This window comes from Amblyomma americanum, chromosome 2 (genome assembly GCF_052857255.1).
Source record: "Amblyomma americanum isolate KBUSLIRL-KWMA chromosome 2, ASM5285725v1, whole genome shotgun sequence".
In the NCBI taxonomy this organism is placed as follows: domain Eukaryota; kingdom Metazoa; phylum Arthropoda; class Arachnida; order Ixodida; family Ixodidae; genus Amblyomma; species Amblyomma americanum.
The window spans coordinates 87,979,521-88,000,874 of NC_135498.1; the positions used below are offsets into that span (position 1 = coordinate 87,979,521).

At 45.8% G+C, this 21,354-nt stretch overlaps 2 protein-coding genes across 3 annotated transcripts; one reads left to right on the forward strand and one right to left on the reverse strand.

Annotated features, from left to right (window-relative positions):
* The first annotated feature begins 86 nt into the window (after positions 1-86).
* LOC144121574 (uncharacterized) lies at positions 87-9,529 on the forward strand. Its single transcript, XM_077654851.1, has 3 exons — positions 87-893; positions 3,317-3,572; positions 4,090-9,529. The coding sequence occupies exons 1-3, from the start codon at positions 668-670 to the stop codon at positions 4,325-4,327; spliced, it is 720 nt and encodes a 239-aa protein (XP_077510977.1). The 5' UTR covers positions 87-667; the 3' UTR covers positions 4,328-9,529.
* A 7,043-nt stretch (positions 9,530-16,572) lies between these two features.
* Positions 16,573-20,404, reverse strand: LOC144121575 (uncharacterized). Of its 2 annotated transcripts, none has more exons than XM_077654852.1 (2): positions 19,243-20,404; positions 16,573-17,818 (listed from the first exon to the last, which is right to left on the reverse strand). In XM_077654852.1, the coding sequence occupies exons 1-2, from the start codon at positions 20,308-20,310 to the stop codon at positions 17,441-17,443; spliced, it is 1,446 nt and encodes a 481-aa protein (XP_077510978.1). In that variant the 5' UTR covers positions 20,311-20,404; the 3' UTR covers positions 16,573-17,440. The 2 variants fall into 2 exon arrangements, with proteins under 2 accessions (XP_077510978.1, XP_077510979.1); XM_077654853.1 differs by having other exon boundaries at positions 19,573-20,397.
* Between the last annotated feature and the right edge of the window lie 950 nt (positions 20,405-21,354).

The window sequence follows — 21,354 nt, forward strand, 5'->3', positions numbered from 1 at the left end:
CACCGAAACGCTTGTATGACAAAAAACGTGCAGAAAGTCACGTGGTTTTGCAAGGCCTACTGGGATTTGTTGGTCGATGGCGCAGCCAATAGCAGCGTTGGGCGCAGCGGCGTCGTCTGCTTCACGCATCACCCATGTCGGCAGACCGGTCGAGTAGAGTTAGAAATTCGCATTTTTATTCAATCGTTGTGGTCCGCGGGAGGCACAAAGTTCCAGAGGCTTGTAGTCGGTGCTGGTCTTCATTGCTGTGCGCTTAGTTCATTCAGGATGCCGTCTTGACGAAAGCGGTTGTTTTGGAAGCCCGCGACAGCTTTCTCTGAAAAGGCTTGGCTTGGCGCTATTCTCTTTCGGCTTTGTGCGGTTGCGTCCCTCAACGCTGCTAGCCTTGTTCCAAGGAGAAATTGACAGTGCCGACGGCTCATAAAGCGATAGACGACGGTGACACGCTGGTTTATGGTTACAGCAGCGCGGGAAGAAAAAGTGCGAGTCGGCGCTTAATTGTTTTGTGTGTGAATACGTGTTCTGCGTGTTCCTTCATTTTTGTGTATTTTTCCCGCGCTGTTTTAACCACGAATATATACAAACTCGTCCAGACCGTGTCCTTGTAAGCATACCCGTTGCGTCTACATTCCCCTATGCATGACGGTCACAACTGGTGGCGACCGATATGCGTGGGCCGCGGTGTGCTCACCGAAGCGTGCAGTGCCAAGGAAGCCGCGCCGCATGCGATGGTATCCGTCAGCAAAGCGATACGCGATGCAGTCTGAAGCGTACCATATGTTTACTGTACGCTGTGCGAGCGATATGTCAACTGCGTGCAAGTTTTCTCCGATATGGACCCAGTGGATCGACCGACCCGCGCTGCTGTCTCGATCGAGTGCTGTTGTGCGAGCGTAAGGACACATAGCCGGGTTTAGGACGCGCAGTGTTAGGTTTAAAACAGGGTTTAGGAGGCGCAGTGTTAGGTTTAATACATTTGAGCTTAAGGGTGGTGAAGTGTAAGGCCATGCCTCTGTAAGATTGAGCTGTACCTCGCAACTTACCGTTTACCGAGATGCCGAGTCGACCCTCGCGACCACCTCGCCGAGTTGCACTTTCTTGCATTCAGCTGATTAAACGGATTAATGAAGTCCAAAATTTGTATCTTATTGGACAATCAAAATATGAGCTTTAAAAAGGTTTGACACAGCATAACACTTATTACAAAACATAGCTTGCTACCTGAAGCAAGCAAAATCTTTTAACAAAAGTGATAACACATGGAAGGAGAACGCACATAAAAAGGATTCAACAAAAAAGACCAGAAGAAGAAATGCACAACTGAATTAGATCACTTTGCAACCATGTAAACATATATAGGAAGGCAGTAAATGGGGGCTTTGAGACAGAAAAATATTTGTGGACCGATCTTGCCAAATTGTGTGAAAGCTTTCATTTCTCGGTAGTTGTTTCTGTATCACAAAGTTGATAAAATTTAAGCGATGCAAATGCAAAGTAATTGGAGCACTGCATGGAAGTGACTTGAAAAATTGGTAACAGTTGTCGCAGCTAGTGGAAAAAGTGAATCATTTTCCTCCCTTCTGCTTCATGTATTCCTTTCTGTAATATATGTAAAGAAAGAGAGCACCCTGCTGACACTGTTTCTATTGTTGCATTGTTGTATTTGACTCTTATCTGCCTAGCCTGAAACAGTATAGAAATAGCATAGTTCTCTGTCCAATTTTCTGTTCTGTTTGTTGTGTACTATGTGGTACTTGTGTGCACATACTGTTTTATATTTGTCAAAACCACGAGCCAACCAACATAGTCTGCACATAAGTCGGGCATTTGAGCTGTGCACAACTAAGGCATGATGACAGCTAAAGAATGTTTAATATAATGTACAAATTGCGGCTGGTAGAATGATAAGGTTGTCCTCTGTATGCATGAATGTACCAAGTGCATGTGGAAAAGTGTTTTCATCATTTAAGAACATGAATTTGTTGCAAAACTTATATGCTAGTGCTTACTCTGTTGCTGCGTGCAGTGGGATGATCACCCCCTTTTGACACTATTACTTTGAAAGGCCAAAATCACCTTCAGTTGTGTTGAATATCTAGAACTAAAATTGTAAGTATGGTACACTAATTACTCTCTTGATTATTCTGGCTTCTGTAGTATGAAAAACATGCACTCCATATTTTTTACAAAATACGAGATACTTCAGTCTACAGTCTATAAAATGAAGTGTATTACTATTATTACTACATGAATTCTCCTCTCTTATTAAATGACCAGTAGGCCTCACAGGTGTGTAGGCCTCACAAGCTGAAAACAATGAACTACGTGCATGATACTCGAAATTATTTCGCAGTATTCGTCGAAAGTAGTCAGCTCGCAACCAATTTGTATTATTCGTATTCGCTTTGCAACAAAAAATTTTCTGTTCGCACATCTCTGGTTATGACCACTTTTCATTTGTTTCTATGGGCAGTAGATTTCTAACGGCAGTGACTGGCAGTGTATTACGTGAAAATGATACCCTGGCAAATACTGCTGATAATCACATAGGCCTTACAGGCGATGCACTGTGCACTATTACATCTAAATTTCTCAGTTATGATGTGCTGCTGCAAGAAGTGCTCAAAGTTGCATGTAAACCCCAGAAAAGCTTTCTGTTGCAGCTGTTGCTGTATGTATGCATTTACACTTGCAAGTTACGAAGGGCATGTGTGCCAGCTGTGATTTTTGATCGAGGAGCATATTGACAGTAGCGATGGTCGCACTTGCAAGCATGACCTGTGCAGGTCGCTTTCTAGTCAAATAAAACTCTGGATGACAGTTGTTGGTCTTGGCTGTTTCCGACAACAAGACAGATACGGAGAAAGTTTTGCATCACTTCTAAGGCTCTGATGATTGGTTTTATGAGTTTGCAACTCAGGGTCGCAAGGCTGGAAAGTTGAGTACCATGTGGCCTTCCTGCAGCAGTCTATTTTCGACAAAAATAGTCTCATAACCTCTGAAACTCTTAAATGTAAATGCATCTGTGAATACACATGGAAAATCAAGTAGCGGGCAAACTGCAACTCCGAGTCAAAAACTGCTTAACTAATCGTTGGTGAGACAATTCGGGAAAGCAACCTGCAGGTCACATTGCCGTTTTCAACCTGCTCCTTAGTCGAAAGTCGCTGCCGTTCACACGCCCTTCATAACTCGCAAGTGTGAATGCGCCTGAAAGCTGCGTGCCCTTATTTAGCATAAATATTAGGCTGCCATAGCCACTGCTTCCATTAAGCATGGACACCCATAATGAATACGTACCCCATCATACACGCAGAGGACTGCATATATGCGGCGGGCGGCCATGACGGCGCTAACTACCAGTCGTCGGTGGAGCGACTGGACCCGCGGGAGGGCCGCTGGCGGCTGCTGCCGTCGATGCACAGCCGGCGCAACAGCTGCGGGGTGGCCGTCCTTGACCGGGCCCTCTACGCGGTGGGCGGCAATGACGGCAGCCTCTGCCTCAGCAGCGCCGAGCGCTTTGACCTGGCCGCCAACATGTGGGACCACGTGGGCTCCATGCATTCGCGCAGGTATGGAAGCAACAGCCGCCTTGGGAACCGACTGCTGCGACCTTGTGCTGATTGTTCCTGACCCTTCCGTCACCATCATCATTGACTCAGCTGCGTATATGCTAGGGCAGAGGCCTCTTGCACTGGTCTCCTATTAAACCTGCCCTGTTCTAGTTGCGGCCACCTTGTCTTGACAAACATCCTGACCTTATCCGTCCACGTGACTCTGTCCCATCTTCTATGTTTGCCTTTTTTGGGAATCCACTCTGCCCAAAGCTGTTATCTTCTCTTCGCTGTTATCTTCTTTTCGCACTGCATTCCCTGCCCATGTCCATTTCCTCTTGATTTCGATTAGGGTATAATTAGCCTACGTACAGTTGTTCCTTTACCCACCCTGTTCCCATACTGTCCCTAAATGTTGCACCGATCATTTTTCTTTGCGTAGATCGCTATGATATCCTCAATTTAATTTCATGCCTTGTCAAGACACTAGTGTTAGGCCCTCTCTAAACAGAGGCCTCATGTCCGTTTCGTGCAGGACAACTCACGAGGTGGTCCAAGCCGACGGCTTCCTGTACGCCGTCGGTGGCAACGACGGCAGTTCAAGCCTCAACACTGTTGAGCGCTACGACCCACGACACAACAAGTGGATGCTCGTCACTGCCATGATGCTCTGGCGGAGCAGTGTAGGTGCTGCTGTGCTGGACTGCCCCGTGCTGGAGCGCAGCAACTCAACATCGTTTGCTTCCGTCATCGGTGCCACCTCTGAGCCCTGAGGCACAAGGCCGCAGCAGCATCTGGACTGTCATGCTTTGGGAGTGTTGCCTCCACTCTTTCTTTATTTTCCTGGAGTCAATGTTCTTGCACGTTGTTCACTGCCTTTTCCAAGTCAAGCTGCAGCAGCGATGCAATGTGGAGGTGGTGTGGCACTGCCCTCTGCGCGCTCCCTTGAGTGCGGAGAGCTTTCTCAATCAGGGTGCTTAGAACATTGATGGGTCACTTTTTTTTTTTCAGTCTCGTATATCATCACATGTGATCATTCTGCGTGTTCCACATTACAGAATCCTGTCATGCACTTTTTCTGCAGGGGGCCCTGCTTACACTTCAGAGCAGGTAAATGCCTTGCAGGGTGTGTCAGTTGTTTTGGCATGCAGTGAGTGTACAGCCGTTTGCAGTGTCAAAGAGTGGTTGCACAATAACTGAGAAGAGATGCTTCACACGCTTTGTGAATGCTTTCTTCTGTGTAGTTTTGCCTAGAGGCACGTCATACGCACGTTCTTGCACTGGTGTAGTGTGGTCACCTTGCACTTGGTATGTGTTTCAAATATGCATCTGTGCGTTCTCACGGCAAAGTGTACGATGAAGCCGATGCCCATTTCCTATTGTCAGGACTAGTACAGGGGAGGTGCCTGGTGAGTGAGCACGTTGACAGTTAAACAGCCAACAGGGATTTTTCTTGGCTCTTAATGAGGGTGAGCTTCGAGTGAGGTACTCTCGGAGAATGAGATTGTTCACTGCTCTGGCGCTGGACTAGTTGCGTTATGCAGTCTTTAAATGGCTGCCTTCATACATGACAACCTGTGTTAGCAAAGTGTTTTTTAGATTTATACCTAATCTTGGTTCACGTGAACGAAAAAAAATTTTTTTTTTGTCATCCTCCATTCACTTTTTCTAGCGTCTCCAGGTAATTCCTGCTAGGGTTGTCAGTGATGATTAAAAATTCTTTTTTATTATTACTGATTAATTCACATGTGGAGTTTCATGAGAGACCTGAGGAGACGAGAAATCTCAGTTGAAAGAAAAGTTTGCAGTATAGTGCACATAATATTATTTGTTGCGACTACAGCAAATTTATGCATTGTTGTAGCAGTGTATGTGGCACTGTTGCTTTCTTTTCTTTACTTCCTGTTGTTCTTACTTTTCTGCTTCAGCAGTATACTGTGCATTGCCTGGACTATTTTTTTTTTGCATGAGTAATTCTGTGTTGGAACATTTCTTACATTCCATTTCAACCTAGTTTTATTTTTTGTGTGCCCTGGAGTAATGTGAAGACAATTATTCTGGCATGTGCTTGCTGTTTCAACACATGTGAACATTGTTGTTCAACCTTCCTATTTTTTCTGTACATACTCACTTTACATATGCATCATTAAAGTTGGCATCTTTCCTTTGCTTGAGAGGCAGCAAAGCTTTCCTGTTCAAAATCTTGCTGTGCTGGCCATGTAATCATACAGCATTGATTGCAGTCCCAAAGGAATCTAGACAAGCGCAGTGTGTTTCCTGAACCACTTTCTGTTTGTTCCACATTTAGAAGCTGGCCGAGCAAAATGTACACGATCGATCTGCTTTCATGAAATCTGTTTGCAGCAACCTCATGGTTAGCATTTGCAGGGGCGGAAAATCTTTATGCAGTGCTGCCCTCGTAGCAATTATAGCTTATTGGCAGTTGTTTCACGTAATCTCTGTTTCTATACATACTACTCTTATACTTCTCCTATCATGGCAAGATTAAGTTAAGAGCAATGTTGGTGAACATTGCATTAACTTACAAGTTCTAACTAGAAAAAAAGACCCGAACTGACATCTCGGTACCTGAACACAGTATAAGCATATGGATTCATAGGAAATGTACAGTGATGAGTATTTAGTGAGACTCTTGCTATCTGTTCTTTACTGTTTGTGCCATGCTCAGTTCAGTTTCCCCCTCCATTCAGGTCGTGGTTCATTTGAATTGAAATTACGCTGAACTGCGTGCATTTACCATGGATTACTTTGAATTAGCTCAAAGCTTCTTTTGTAATGTCACGATTGATAACATCAATGTTGCAGCCTTAGAAATGTTGTGGCCATCGTGTGCTGGGGTCTAGCTTTTCTTAGGACTTTGATTGGTTGGTACATGATCTTTTAGAAATGTTACGGGATAAATTGACAAATTTCCTGTGAATGTCAATTTAGTGCACAACACTTACAAAATAGCTTTTCTGCAGCTCATTTGTCAAAAGCTCTTGTCAAAACCTCCACATATGATCCATATTAGTGCCCCATATATATCCATATGATCCACTGTGTAGACCACTTATAAAGCATGGTGGGGGGGGGCCGCGAAAATCCGTAACTTGTAAAAACAGCATGTAGAGCAGATGTTACACCCGTTAATATGAGAAAACACAAATTTGACAGTGCAGTGGTCCACATGAAGGTATCTGGCATTAATATGGGTGATGAATAAAAACGGAAGGCTCTAAATGGCAGTTGTGCGCGCAGCTATTTTAGCATGAAATTGGCACTGTGCAGATTTCGGGGAGCAAATCCAACAGCAGCGAACTGTGTGTGATATTCATACTCGAATTAAAACTTGTTCATTCAAGGAGTGATCAGGACTATTTCAGTGATGGCCCTAAAGGTTTTGGGTAGTCTAGAGGCCTGAGTGGTTGCTATCAGTTTGTTGGTTAATTAAGCCACAAAGGAGTGCCAGTGTTCATTTCTTATGAGGGTATCTTTATTACATCTGGTTTGATGCAACTAAGCCTAATATCGCATGTGATGCTGCCACTGTCATCATTTTTTATTTACTGCAAACATAGTCTCTACTGCAAAAGGGTTCAGTTTTCTCTTTTAGATAGTATGCATAACAATTAGATGCACTAAAAACGACGCAAGTTCTTCTTCACTCAAAGATTGATACCAGAATGTGCAGTAATGCGGCAATAACTGGATGGAGCCGTGGCAAACTGCATAGAGCACGGCACAGATGCCTGCCACGGTCACCAGCACAGTGGTCCTTATCCTCGTAGCATGCCTGGAGTGTGACGTAGTGTGACCTGCGTGCATATGATCAGTAGACTCACCACTGCTCCTGCTGTGCACAAGGAGGAGACTACAACCAACGACAAAACTAACTCGAGCAGTGAAGTGCAGTCCCAGGAGCATAGATACGTCCTCTTTTGTGAAACCCCCGTGACATGTTCCTGATGTGTTTGCAACGTGTTCGTGACGATTTGCTTGGCGTCCGTGCGACACACATCATGGACGCAGTGGAACCATTTCCCTTTCACTGTGGACCGAGTGTTGTGTTTGAATGTTTGCAATGAGGTGGGCTCTTGTTTGCGGTTTGGCTGGAGCGAGGTCTTTGAAATGGGAGCAAGCTGCTAGATCACAGGTGCCCCTATGCAAAGATGTGGTATAACCTGTTAAGTCACTCCGACTTCTGCGGGACAGCACATGAGTGGCCTTAGTTCAGTTTGCAGCTAACCAAAAATATAGCACCACCCTCGGACACTGTCAACAGCTAGGGTAAGCAAAACTGAATGCTGGATTGTACAGCGATGTGTGCGGATGAACGCATGTGTATTGTCTGCAAGAGTTGCAGTACTTGGCACAGCTGCAAGATAAAAAAAAAGGGTACCATTTCGTTGTGTACCAAACACTTTTTGCCTCAAACAGCCACGAAAGTGTGCAATGTTAAGATACGTGCATTAAGCAGCTCTAACTTTGGGTTTGTCTGTCTGAGGTCATGTAGTGAATTGTATCTGGACACCAGCAACCAACAAAAGGGCAGCAGGGAGTGAGCCTACTTTGACATTCTCGTTGAGGATTTTCATGTACAAGCATGCATGCATATATTTGAGATGCTGCATACAAATGACTAAGCTTGGTGGCATGACTTTTCAGCACGTTCAAGTGACTTGGCGCAGACTGTAGGGGAGTTGACATTTTCTTTCCTCGGGCATCCAGCTAGGCTCTGGTCACCTGGTCTCACACGTGCAGTTGAATGTTCTGGCTGCTGTCATGGCATTTGGTGCAAGAAGGAAACGTTAAGGCAGTGGCAATTTTCTGGAACCTAATAGTACGCCTCTAAAAGGCCTAGTGTAGCTTTTCTTGCAAAACTCTGCATACAGGTTTTGATTAACGCTGTTGGTGAAATGATTTTTGTGCAGCAGCTGTACATCTCATTTGTTCGATAGTAGAGGTAGTAGTGGAGGTAGAAGTAGCAAAGGTTCACACATAACAATACACCTTTGACTGATGATGCCGCATTTCCTACCTTGACTACAATATGCAACTCTGTCACCGTGGTTTTGAATGTCAAACAGGTGTGTCTTATCTAAGTGTGTCCCATCAAAATCTAGCCAAGACCGCCTCTTTCCTTGTGTGCTGTTGCTTGTTTTTTCTGTGCTTAAAGTTCTTTGGAAGCCAGTCTTAGTTCTTTATACCCTTGCAACATGCGGTGCTTGATGCAAATGCACTCACTTTCACTGCCAGCATTCTGGATTTAAGACAAAATGCGTGCTGATATAATGATGTGACTTACATTTCTCTGCATTTTAGACTGGCTGCAAGCCAAATGAAGTGCTTTTGTCCTTTTTATAAGCTCGCCACCTTGGCCTTGAAAGCGGGAGAAATTGACATCTAGTAGAGGCTCATTCACTTGCCTACCTTGGCCGACGAATCAAATTCAGCCACCTTTTTACAGCAGACCTTTTTTCTCGTTTCTACAGCGGCATGTGCTGCCATCTACAAGCAATCTGTAGAGACCATTTTCTTGTCTAGTTCATCGCATGCAGCAGCACTGGTGCAGTATTACGATGTAGACTAAGCAAACGCTGTTCTTTCAATGAACCACAGGTTGTGATGCTTTTTTCGACTTCTTGGGGTCTTTGTAGAGCTGCTTCTTGTCGGTATTGTTTTACACCTTATTTCTATGAGGTGTGTGGCCTTTGAGGTATGTGTGTACATGGTAAATTATGATGCATGGTAAGTTATACTTGTTTAAGGCAGTTGTTGGAGAATGGCGGTCAATATGACTTGACCACTGGGGCATCTGCATTTGTTTCTTTGCTGAAATCCCTCTCTGCAAGGTTTGGGTCCCACATCTTACGTGGCCTGTGTTGATTGTGGGCAGTGTGTCTAGTCACGTTTCTCAATGTTAAGGCTGCTGGCATTTAAAAATAAGTTTGTTGAATTCCATTGCTGCAGGCATGTTGATACTATCTACTGCTACTGCAGTTGTGGTAATGCGCTTTAATAACTTGAAGCACTAGTCTGGGTTTTCATTTGGGACATGGTTTCTTGATGGCTGAAGACTTCGACTGAAGCTACTGATGGCCGTGTCTCAAAAGCAGTGCGTGTACATCCGCTTTTTAAGGCTGTGTAAGCATGCACACAAGGCACTCGTGTTGGCTAGTTAAGTTGACTGGCCGACAACTCTTGTCTTTGGCTTGTCTAAGACAAAAGCCAAGTGTCTGAGGCTTGTAATATCAATAACAAGAAACTGGATGTGTCAGGAGCCTTAACTCCGTAAGAAGTGTGTAGTTGAAATGCATACTGTTGCTTATTTTATTTTTTGGCCCCATGGCTCATTTCTGCAGTTTCCTTCTACGCTTGTTTTTATTTTCATCTTAACACTCTACCGTGTTGTCGTGGAGAATCCTCAAAACATGTCATTGTTTTATTTCTGATGAAACAAAAGGAAAATTGGACATACTAGCATTTGCCCCGCCGCGGTGGCTCAGTGGTTAGGGCGCTCTACTACTGATCCGGAGTTCCCGGGTTTGAACCCGACCGCGGCGGCTGCGTTTTTATGGAGGAAAAACGCTAAGGCGCCCGTGTGCTGTGCGATGTCAGTGCACGTTAAAGATCCCCAGGTGGTCGAAATTATTCCGGAGCCCTCCACTACGGACCTATTCGTTCCTATCTTCTTTCACTCCCTCCTTTATCCCTTCCCTTACGGCACGGTTCAGGTGTCCAAGGATATATGAGACAGATACTGCGCCATTTCCATTCCACCAAAAACCAATTATTATTATTATTATTATTACTAGCATTTCATAAATACACTCGGATGAAGGCACTAACATATGGAATTAATGGAGAACACGACATGTGCTACAGTGGTGTCTGGGCGCACACTGCACTGGATGTGTGCCCTTGTAGTTTTCAGCATGCTGACCATCCTGAGAGGAGAAGTCTGAACCGACGAAAATGAGTGTCGATTTAGGGGCAGCTTAATGGCTGCAAACTGTTTGCTGTGTCTGCTCCGAGACAAGCATTGAATGGTTGACAGCAGTGGTTGTTTTCTGCTGAGAGACAAACTGAATGTTGACTCCAATGGTTTTGGCGATTGAGTGAAATTAGCGTGCAAGACTTGTTCAGTGTCTGCTGAGGTTTTCACACGCTTGCTTCCAGTGAGCACGCTTCCTTCACATGTGCGAATTTCGGTTAGCTGTATTCCCGGAAGTTGTGAAAGCGTGATCAGCACACTCGTCAAGGTACCAGAGGTGATGTAGACACTACAGGCTTGTACCAAACTGAGCATTATTGCGGTCTATGCTTTATTCATGTGTGTCGTTATATCCAGTGGCTGTGATATAGGTTCACCTAATGTCTGCTGTTGTGTGTGTGTTTGTGTGTATCCTTGAAATATGGCTGGGAAAGAAGCAATCTTATCACGCTTTGCTGTATTCACTCAAGAGTGCATGTCTTCGTGCTGCACTCTGAGGAAGACACTTGCGCAAAGCTCGCAGTTTCTGCACGTGTCTGTGTCGTGTGATGGTTTTAAGGACAAAGATGTATTGTTTTCCACGCAGTGTGTCGGAGGATGTCAGACTGCTCGCTTGGATGTGTTGCTGTTCAGAACGTGAAAAGGAAAGTCAATTGGTGTAGTAGACATACTTTTTTTTTTCACACATTCTGAATGGGAACAACAGAGGCTTATTAGGCAGCTTGTAGAAGCAATGGAGCCCCTCTTTGTTGACATGTACTGCACTTTGCGTGTTTTGTACTAAGCCCGGTGATGGTATTACTAGCATTGTCCCTTTGTGTCTGTAGACTGCATGTGCAATGTGTGCGTTTGTGTAGAGTTGTGTACTCTCCGCTCGTGACAGGTTTTACCAACAAAACTCCTGCTCATGTCACATATTCTCCAATGTTCTGTGGCATAGCATGCTGCAGGCTATAAGCTTTAGGGATTTTGTGAAGGCTTGTGATGCTTTTTGCGCAGAGCAGCTTTAACAGAAGATGCCCTGTATGATTTTCATAAATGTTGCTTCAGTTCAGCCGCACTAGCCACGCTGGCTCGCAACAGTGCAGTTCTGGCTGAAATTCTGGACATTGCACGTGTGGAGATTGAACGGACCAAATGTGAAGCTGCTCGACGTGCCCAGTCTGGTCAGCTATGGCTACTGCCACTGTGGTATGCAAGTGTCCACTGTACAGTGTTGCACAGCGGAGGTATACATAAAGAATTATGAATGAAAGTTGGAGTCTGTTGTCAGGCCATGTGTGTATATCCTGTGATGAGGAAAAGGCGGGCCAGTAATGCTGGAAGATTTTTTCTTTGAGTCAGTATTCGCTATGCTGCATACATCTGCAGCCACAACTAACTGTACACCATATTGAACTTGCAGCAGTGAACTTAACAGCTCAAACATGAACAAGTGTGAGGGAGCCTCAATTTACTGAAGAATGTTTCGACTTAGGAGCCATCTTCTTCTGGGCCCAGACAAAGACAAGTCAGCGATTTGATGCTCTCCTTCATCACCCTGTTCAAACTTGCACTGTCAGCACTTCCACCTTTGCAACTCTTTGGTGAACATAAGCTGTTGATAAGAAAAAGTGATAAGTTATGTGTGAGCAGTTCATCAGATTTTTATTGATACTTGCATTTTCGTTAAATAGGTTTTATATGTTAGGTAAAAATTTGGCACCTTGGTGCAGATCGAGCAGTCTTAGCTTTGGAATACAATAACCAGCTTTTTTTTTTCATTTAATTCGTTTTGTGATGGGATGTTTCATTTCTTGTTCTAGTTTCTAGTCAACAGACATAATGGACTAATTTAATATGCTTCAACTTTATGACTGAAAACAGCCTACCTCTTTTAGTGTAATCAAAATGTGAGGACTGCCGTCTGTTATATCACTGCCATCTTCATGTAAATTGCGTCTCTGTTGAATCAGCCCACAAGCTTGACCTATGCCCACTTTATTATGCTGTAGCCTCCAATTTATGCTCAAATGTGAGCCTGCAATCAGAGCAACTTTTGTGATATCAGTCACCTTGCAAACAGCTGCTGATTTTTGCCACAAGTTTCTTTGCGTTTACTTGATCGCTCAATGCAATGCTTATGCAGAGCACCAGCAAATGCTAAAATGAAGCCATCCCACAAGCTATAGGGACTGAATGGAGTCCTGAGGATTTTTTAATGCTAAGGCACGGGACTGAAGTTGAAACAAGAATGCGCCGATTACCACATCACTCGGAACAGCTCAGTAAGAATAACTGCGTAGTCCCTCATTTCCCCTCCTCCACAAATGATTAGATTCAACACATCATGCCAGAAATGTCTCACGAAAACTGTGTTGTGCATCTAGTTCCTACAGTACTGAAGTGAAATCGACGTCTTATTAGGGTACGAGACAACGGGCAGTGAAGATATGTGAACAAGACGTGGTCTTGTGTTCTTGGACAACGGAGATCCACATAGTGTTCGCATGCTCAGATCTTCCAGCGTTGCCAGATGCAAAGCTTTTAAATGGAGGGAAATATTTGGGCATCTTTTTCATTGTGGGCTGTGCAGCTATGGACAGTTCTAAGCAGCATGAACTTTTGAGTGCAGACTTCAGCGTTTGTCCTGTAAGCCTCCGTGAAAATTCCTTTGGTTGTCTGTGATGAGGTTATGTTGGCTGCTTCAACCATGCAGTGGCATGAAGAGGTGCATCATTGCAATGTGATGAACATTCTCACTGTTATGTGCATGGTTCAGTTTTAAGACTAACAACCTTTCAAATGCACAGCTCTAGTTCCGATGTCAACATGTCACATGTGCCCGGTGTTTTGGGAAATCACTGACACTCAAACTTTCAGTGTTTGTTTCACCCGGTCCACGATGTACAAAGTTTGTATTGCAACCCTGGAATGAAAGTGTGTGTGCTCTTTTCAGTATTTATAAAAAGACATGACTGCCGTTTTTGACGCCAGCAGACACTGATCGACTTGATTTGGATGAATAAACTTACCCTAATTGTGATCCAAAACCTTCATATGCATTCTGTGTTACTTTGCATCATTTCAATACGAAGGACAGCACAGAGGCAAGCTACAGGTCTGGGCGGTGGCGATGAAAATTCTCGCTGCTTGCATAGTTGTTTATAATAATGCATTAATTGCAATAGTATTCACTTCGGCATGGATCGCCTGGTATGTGGCCAAACCTAGTCTTTTTACTTAACACTAGCAGATCAGGTCCTCAGTGCCATAAATGGAGAACATTGCAATACTAAGCCCTGGATACTTCTTTCCTGCACCCTCAACCTTCTTTCACTCAAGAAATTAAGATTATTACGTGGTATTATTGTACCACCATGTCAATCATGCATCCTGCTACGCTTGCAAAGGCAGGCGCAATATACATGCTCGAAGTACTCTCGAAAGGAGTGAACTCTCAAACAGCCTGTAAGAATACTCTTCGATAGCAGGATCGGGATGCCTTCGCTGACGTGAATTGAAGATGCTCCCACGAAACCACGTGTTCTAACGAGCAGACTGTTGCCTCTACTACTACCGTCTAGATGTTTAAGGTATGCAAGGCTCTGCTTCAAGTGTATGAGCACACGGATTTGCTACACTGTCTGCGGAATGCACGGCGAGCACTGTGGTAAATCGCATGTATTTCCAAGTGTAAAGGTGTATGCTCACAAGCTAAGGAAGATGCATTGTAACCTCGGAGCTCTTGTGCGACAGAAAGATCATCAAATTTTGTGAGTTCTGCAAGTGATAGCTCTGCAACTGTTAACACAAGTGTCTTCTATAGTACTAGCCAAGAACTTCAGTAGGCAGTTTCATGCCAGCCAAGGAGGTACAGTGCACAAGCTGAGTGAATGAGTTTGAAAAGTTCACTGGTGGCTGAAAAAATGTAAGTTGTCATTGCCATGCATCAGATTACCACCATCGGTGTGCTTTTGCACAAACACGGTTTGCCTCTACCACAAGTTTTCCATCTATCCAAACAGCTAGAGTTCTGCACACAAGTGCAATGTCCTAGGCCGCCGACGCGGCTCAGTAGCTATGGTGCTCGGCTGCTGGCCTGAAAGACGCGGTTTGATCCGGCCACGGCGGTCAAATTTCGATGGAAGCGAAATTCTAGAGGCCCATGTACTGTGCGATGTCATTGCAGAAGCCCAGGTGGTCGAAATTTCCTGACCCCTTCAATACGACATCCCTCATAGCCTGAGTCACTTCGGGAGGTTAAACCCCATAAACTAAACATCATATACTTGGCCCCACACCAGAGCTTCTCAGAGCGGCTTTGACACTGAGCAGTTGTCCCTTGAAAACAGATGCTCATGCGAGGCGATGCAGACCATTCAAGGTGATCTTGGTTGTGCGCATTAGAAGTGTGCTAGGCCAGGAGGACTTGCAGTTCCCGCAACACCCCCCCCCCCCCCCCCCCCGCGCAACTTTCAACAAACTGAAAATAAAACTGTAAACTAAACTCTGTATAAACAGTGCAAGAACAATGTACTTGTTTTCCATGCGGGAAGCTGCTCCAACGTCATGGCATGGCTGAGCAAACACAGCCACTATCATTTACATAACATCAAATGTGAGTGGTTGATCAACTTTCGCCTGCAACAGCTTACATTGAAATAAACCAAAGGCTATGTTCAAGCCGTTCATGAAAAAGCCAAAGCTCTAAACTTGAACTAAAATATAAAAACTACACAATAAAAATACATTATATCATTATGCTGAAGGCTGTTAAGAATGGATGGAGGCCTCCAACCCGGGAGAATTTTCACAGGGAACCCCTCAGATTTTAAGACACGTCTTCAAAAAGGCACCTGCATGGAGCCAACATTGCGAGCGTCACCAGTGGAAAGATCTTCCCTTTTGTCTGAGGGAGGAAGGGTTTGCCGACCAGCACCCTTGGCAAGGCAGACGCTGCATTGTGTGACCACTCGGGGGTAAATTGCATCGTTGAGGGAAAAAAACCTTCTCCTCAGGCAAAACGGTGGTGGCGAAAGGAAGGTGTCGTAACTTTCCCATAGGGAACGGTGGCCCGACCTCTCTCTTCCCTAAAGTTACTAACGACAGTGGCATTCCCCTTCCATCTCCACAAAGCGCCTGGGTTCGAAGTTGTTCACCTTGCTGGACGCGGTACTTCTGATTAACCCTGGTCAACGACCAATGTAACCAAGGTCTGCTATACATGGTGCTGAACCTCCATCATCACCACTGAGCTGGGAGGCTGCGACAGTATTGAATGAAGCTGCTACTCGAAGAATGGGTGCTCTCCACCGGAACCTCTGCGAGAGGGCAATAGTGCTGCCTCCTGCGGTGGGCGGCTCCCAAAGTCATCTTGAATGATCTCTGACTGGCCATTGGTAAAGTAGAGAGATTTAGGGGTCTTGGGATCTCTGACTGTATTTAAGCAGCTGGACTGTTTAAGTGTAGTAGCTACTACATACTCCCGTAAATGCGTAAAGTAAGCCCTTAGTGTACTCTTCGCCTCGAAGCCCGTCCCTCCTAGTCGCACCACAAAAGCGGCTTTTTGATACAGGACCCCTGGACCTTGACCTGGCTGAGTCGACCCAGTCTAACCAAAGGCCCACTGCTTACAAGGCAGCTTCTGTGCTGATAACACAAAGGAGACAGTGTAAGAACTTGCAGAAAAAGGTTTGGTTTGCGGGAAGCGGTTGGTTCGAAACCCACCACTGGACACCCACCGTTAAAAATGGGTAAAAGCCACCCCCGGCCTGGTGCCCGGCTTCTTCCGGGGTGTGTGCTTGGAGGAGGCTCCGCAAACCCCGCTGCGCCCCTTCAGGGGCAAACCCAGTTTCGAACAACTCAAGCCTGCAAAGGTGGAGTGTTCCACTGCCAAGTGCAGAGTTCGACTCAAGGCTCGTGCGCTGACATCAGCGTACCCAGCGTAACCAGCGCTGACATCAGTGTTTAACACCAAGGTCCTTCTTCGTCAGAAGCGATGACTGCTTTCTGGCTGTTCGATCTTGTGAGAAAAAGGACTGACTGGCCAAAGATTTTTATATCATTACACAAATCAATGCACAGCTTCTGAAAATGAAACTGTAAACTCTGTATAAACAGTGCAAGAACAATGTACTTAGAATGAACTTACTGACCTTACAATAAGATGATTACATCAGGGATAACTGGATTGCAACAAAGACTTGCACATTCGATGCTCGCTCTGTCAAGCAATGAAAAAATATGTCAAGCAAAGAAAAAATATGCAACCCGCACAGTGTGATTCTGCAAAGCCATACATGCCACCACAGCAGTTGTACAAGCCACGACTACTCATGTACTAACATTTGCTAATACAGTTCTCCCCACACCCATTGCTCACTACCTTCAACCACATTCTTTTTTATCACACTTGCCACGCTTCAAGATCACCAGTTATCTGTCCTGCCCAAGTGTAATTATCTCCAACTCTCATCTGACCTCTAACCCGCACTGCTCTCTCTTCTGTCACTCATACATATGCAGTTATAACACATGGACATTTTGCAGCTCGCTTGTGCAATGGGTCGGCACTGTAACTGTTGCACTGTGATATACTAGACAACACTGCACTCTACAAATGAATCTCGTAGGTGGCCTTCCAAGCAGGCTACCAACAACACATAGCCACTCAGGGAACAGTTCAAACACTGAACCATTTTGTACATCCCAGAAAAATCCCGGTAGCCCATACCATATCCAATGTGTGCATGCAATACACTGGCACCTCAACTGGCACATCATAACGCACCACAATAGTATCAGATCACAATGTTAACCAGTGCACCTTGGAGTCGCTTGACCGGACACCGCTGGCAAAAATAGCATATCATGGCCCTCATGCGGAATCACTCCCGTCCTGCTCGTTTTAATCCCTGCCTTCACGATCACGCAGTAAGATTTCTAGGAGCATGGCTATCTCAGGGTCCTCGATTCCTGGGCTCTCGCTTGGCAGTGGCTCGCCATGGTATGCCAGGAAGGCACTGAGCGAAATTGCTTCTCGAAAAGTCCGAATGTACCGAGTTGAACGGGGACAGCCACAGTCTGCTGGGCACCTCTCGTGTGACTCAGTGTTCTTGCCTTCTCTCAGCATCGCCAGCACCCTCACCAACCTTCTCCGCACCTTGGACACATCGTCCTGCTCGGACTCCGGAGTAGAGTCTTCATCTGGCGAGTGCCCGGAATCCGATATAAAGACTGTGCTCGCCGCGCTAACAGTACTCGCCGGTGAGCCTGGGTCACTTCTCTGAAACATGAAACAAAAACGGGGAAAGGGGCAGAGTGAAGTATGATAACTGTCAACGTTTGGTCGCAAGACAGGATGTTAACGGTCACAGATTCACGATGATCTGTCATTATGTGAGCAGCACCAGGCACGTGCCCGTGCACTCACAGAGACCACTATAACAGTTCAGGTTCCCACAAAGTCTATGTGCCACAGACTTTACTCCAAATCTAAGGCATTAGCAAAACACAGGTAGTAGCATTGCAACAGTTGCAGCGTTCAACGAATTACGCAACAAAGCGTAAAACACTGAAATTTTTATGCAATCAGATACCGAGAAGAAAGTTAATCACATGCACCATCCATGCAATTACCTTTGTTCCTAGCAAAATATGAAAGTAGTGAAAACAACGGCAAAAACTGGTTTGGGTAGTTCTGAAAATTCAGTTTCTCGACTCATCAGGTGACTGGCTGTACAAGGTCACTGGAACTGGCAATCTGAACCAGTGCGAAATAAGTCAAGGTGTCCTTTCAACCAGAGAAAGCGAGGGCACATACACCGCACGGTTATCACAACCGCATAGGTATAACCAAGCACTTATTGACATGCAAGCACAGTTGTCTGACACACATGGCACCGTGTAGAGGTGGCAGCCCAGACAACACTCCAACACGTCTGCCCTTCGTTCCAAAACATTCAGGTGTAGTAGCCGAGAGTATCATCTGTGCCTCTCCTTCGTCAGGAGTTTATTCACCGTGCTGTTATATCGTGAATCTGCATCGATTTGCCCAGCTTTCTTCTTTAATCAGAAAGACAGACCCTTGTGCCTGTGATATTTAAGATATACTTCACGACACCAGCGAAATAAGGTGCATGATAAGTTGACTTGACCTCAGTACGCTTCTGCAACATCCCAACTGGAGCTCGCAAAAAGCAGCCCTAGAATAGCTGCAGTGACAACTCTGATAGATATTCTCCAGTTCTGGCCTCAGTGCTAAACTGGGACCAATTTTTCATAGCAGCACAAATGCTCGAGCAGCCCTCAACTTATGCTTTTCACCTGGATTACTATGGTCAGGTGAACTTGCTGCAAATTTACGTAATTGTAAACAATTACCAAATTTGCAAAATAACAAATTTAGTAACATTGCACAACAATTAGTAAAGACTGCATGCAACCATATCAACACAATCTTTTGATTAAACATGACAGCAAGGGGATCTCATAAAATTGATGGAGTTTAGTAGCCACCTGCAACTTCATGCCAAGCAAGGTAGCTAACCTGCACAATGGTTGCCACGTATTAACCAGCCAGCAGATGCGCAGGCTACTGAAGCTGTTCAAATTGACAGCAATCGTGGCACTAGAAACTGCAAGTTCAAATCCAAACAATGAATCAGCAGCAAATGTGAATATTTGCATCGGAAGTGAAAACAGACTCACATTATCCCTGTGCGCATCTTTGGTAGCCCCGACTGGATGGACCTCAGCAACACCTGGCATAGGACCAAGATTACGGAGAGCAGCCTCTTGCACCAAGGCCTCCATCGGCAGGTCTCTATCAGTGCTGTCGAGATCCTCCACTACTGCACCAGTGCCCAGCGAAGGGCTGTGGTTCTTTCCTGTGCCTGCACCCTGGGAACCAGAGCTCGAATGGCCATCTTCACCGTACTGTGGAGGCGGAGGAGCTCGTGGTCCCTTTTTCCTCCCCCGTGCAGTTTTCGCTTTTGGGGTTCTTAAGCCAAATTCAAGTGATGGCGTTTGCAGACTCACATCATCCCTGTGCGCTTTCTTGGTAGCCACGACTGGATGGACTTCAGCAACACCTGGCATAGGACCAAGATTACAGAGAACAGCCTCACTGTCGCTGTCCTCGACGATGACGCCCGATGCCGCAGCCAGTAAGGGCGAGCTGCCTTGGTCTCCCGCCGATTCACTGCGCTGTTTTCCGGACAGAACGTTAACCTCATGAGGCGACTCGTACAGATGTTTCACGGGGAAGATATTTTTCAGATAATGTTCCTTCAGCGACTGCCATGAATGCTTGCCGGGCACGACACCAGCCGAGGCCATTTCTTTGTACACCGCATTGCCATGGACACGGACGCCTGGCTTCTTAGCTACGAACTCTGCAATCGCAATTTCTTCGCCAAGGGTGTATTCCCTTCTTGAGCGAATGGAACGGAGTCTTCGTGTCTTGGAGTCGCTTGCGTCCACCACGGCTGGCGCCATTGGTATTTTGAACTCTATGAGACGAAGTAGCTTGTCGCTTTTGGCACAAGCGCGAATGTAATTAGCAGAGAAGACAACATCGCTGCTGTCTGTAACAGTAACGCTGGACGGCACCAGTCGTATGGCATCAGGAACTTTTTCTGGCTGTACGAGAACGCCACCTCCGTACTCTATAAGCTCCCGTATCTCCTTGCGCTCCGAACAGGGCACCAAGGAGAACAACATGGGGCTACCATCCGCCTTCACGAACAGCGCTCGACTTCGCCGCCTTTTTGGCATGACTTCAAAGCACCTAACGTAGTTTTACAACCACAACAACCGTCAGCTCCCTGGTAAACGGTTAACAAAGCCGCGTGACCGCGCGTGAGCTTTCGTAGGCTCATCGAAGTTCATGCTTTGGCCACGACCGGCTTTCGACCGGCTTTAAAGCCAGTCGTGGCTTTGGCGCCGTTCTCAAGTAGACTTGTTTTCCAGTATAGTGAACTATAAATACTGTAATGCCTAGATTACACTGGCCAACAGTGCCAGTATGTGTATTCTAAGACCTCATGCATGTTTGTAAACAAACAAGGTGGCGCTGCAGTCGCTAGCGAGCTCGTGGTAGGCAAAAGGTCGGGGAGTGGCGCCGCGGAAAGGTGTTGAGCGCGGGTTTTCAAGGCTTGTAGGCGCGTTTCCAGTTTCTGCGAATCATAGCAATGGTCGATGCTTCCAACTTAGTAATTTGTTGAAGTACACGAGCTCGCGTTAGCCACGTGTGGCCTATAAAGAGAAATAGTTTGCCACTGTGTTGTACAGTATTGTGCGTTTTTATCGCTGACACTTTCAAAAATTTCCCCGCCTCAACCGCTGGCTCGTTTGCGGTGAAACAGCACACAGAGCTTGCGTATTATGGTAACTTTTGTATCGTAGCAAGTTTGACAATGGTACTTACTTAGTTCAGGCGCACATGATGCGAAAACGTAAGCGTCTACGAGAGATCGGCGAGCCAAAACCCGCAGACGACCCTTTTTCGCTGAGAACCGGCAGTGGCGCCATCTGTTTTCGGCAGCGGAAAGCGTCACGACTAGGCCGCCCAGGCGAGCGTTGCAAGGAGCGCGGTCCCTTTGAATATGCCGTTCGGCATTTGCGTCTGCTTCAACTGAAGCGCTTACAACATTTTCGGCTAATTGAGCGGAAAAATATCAAAACAACTGATTTAAAGAGGCTTTACCTTAATAAGAATATTGTTTGATCTCTTCTTCTGCCGAGTGGCTTATCCAATTCAGCTCATTTCGTCTGCTTTCGGGACTCTCTGAAAGCATCGGAGGGTGACACCACGAAGTC

Coding starts and splice junctions, on each gene's coding strand:
- LOC144121574 (XM_077654851.1), top strand. CDS start 668: ATGCGTGGGCCGCGGTGTGCTCACCGAAGCGTGCAGTGCCAAGGAAGC. Junction 894..3,316: donor TCGAGTGCTGTTGTGCGAGC/GTAAGGACACAT, acceptor TCATACACGCAG/AGGACTGCATATATGCGGCG. Junction 3,573..4,089: donor GGCTCCATGCATTCGCGCAG/GTATGGAAGCAA, acceptor CGTTTCGTGCAG/GACAACTCACGAGGTGGTCC.
- LOC144121575 (XM_077654852.1), bottom strand. CDS start 20,310: ATGCCAAAAAGGCGGCGAAGTCGAGCGCTGTTCGTGAAGGCGGATGGT. Junction 17,819..19,242: donor AAGATGCGCACAGGGATAAT/GTGAGTCTGTTT, acceptor TTCATGTTTCAG/AGAAGTGACCCAGGCTCACC.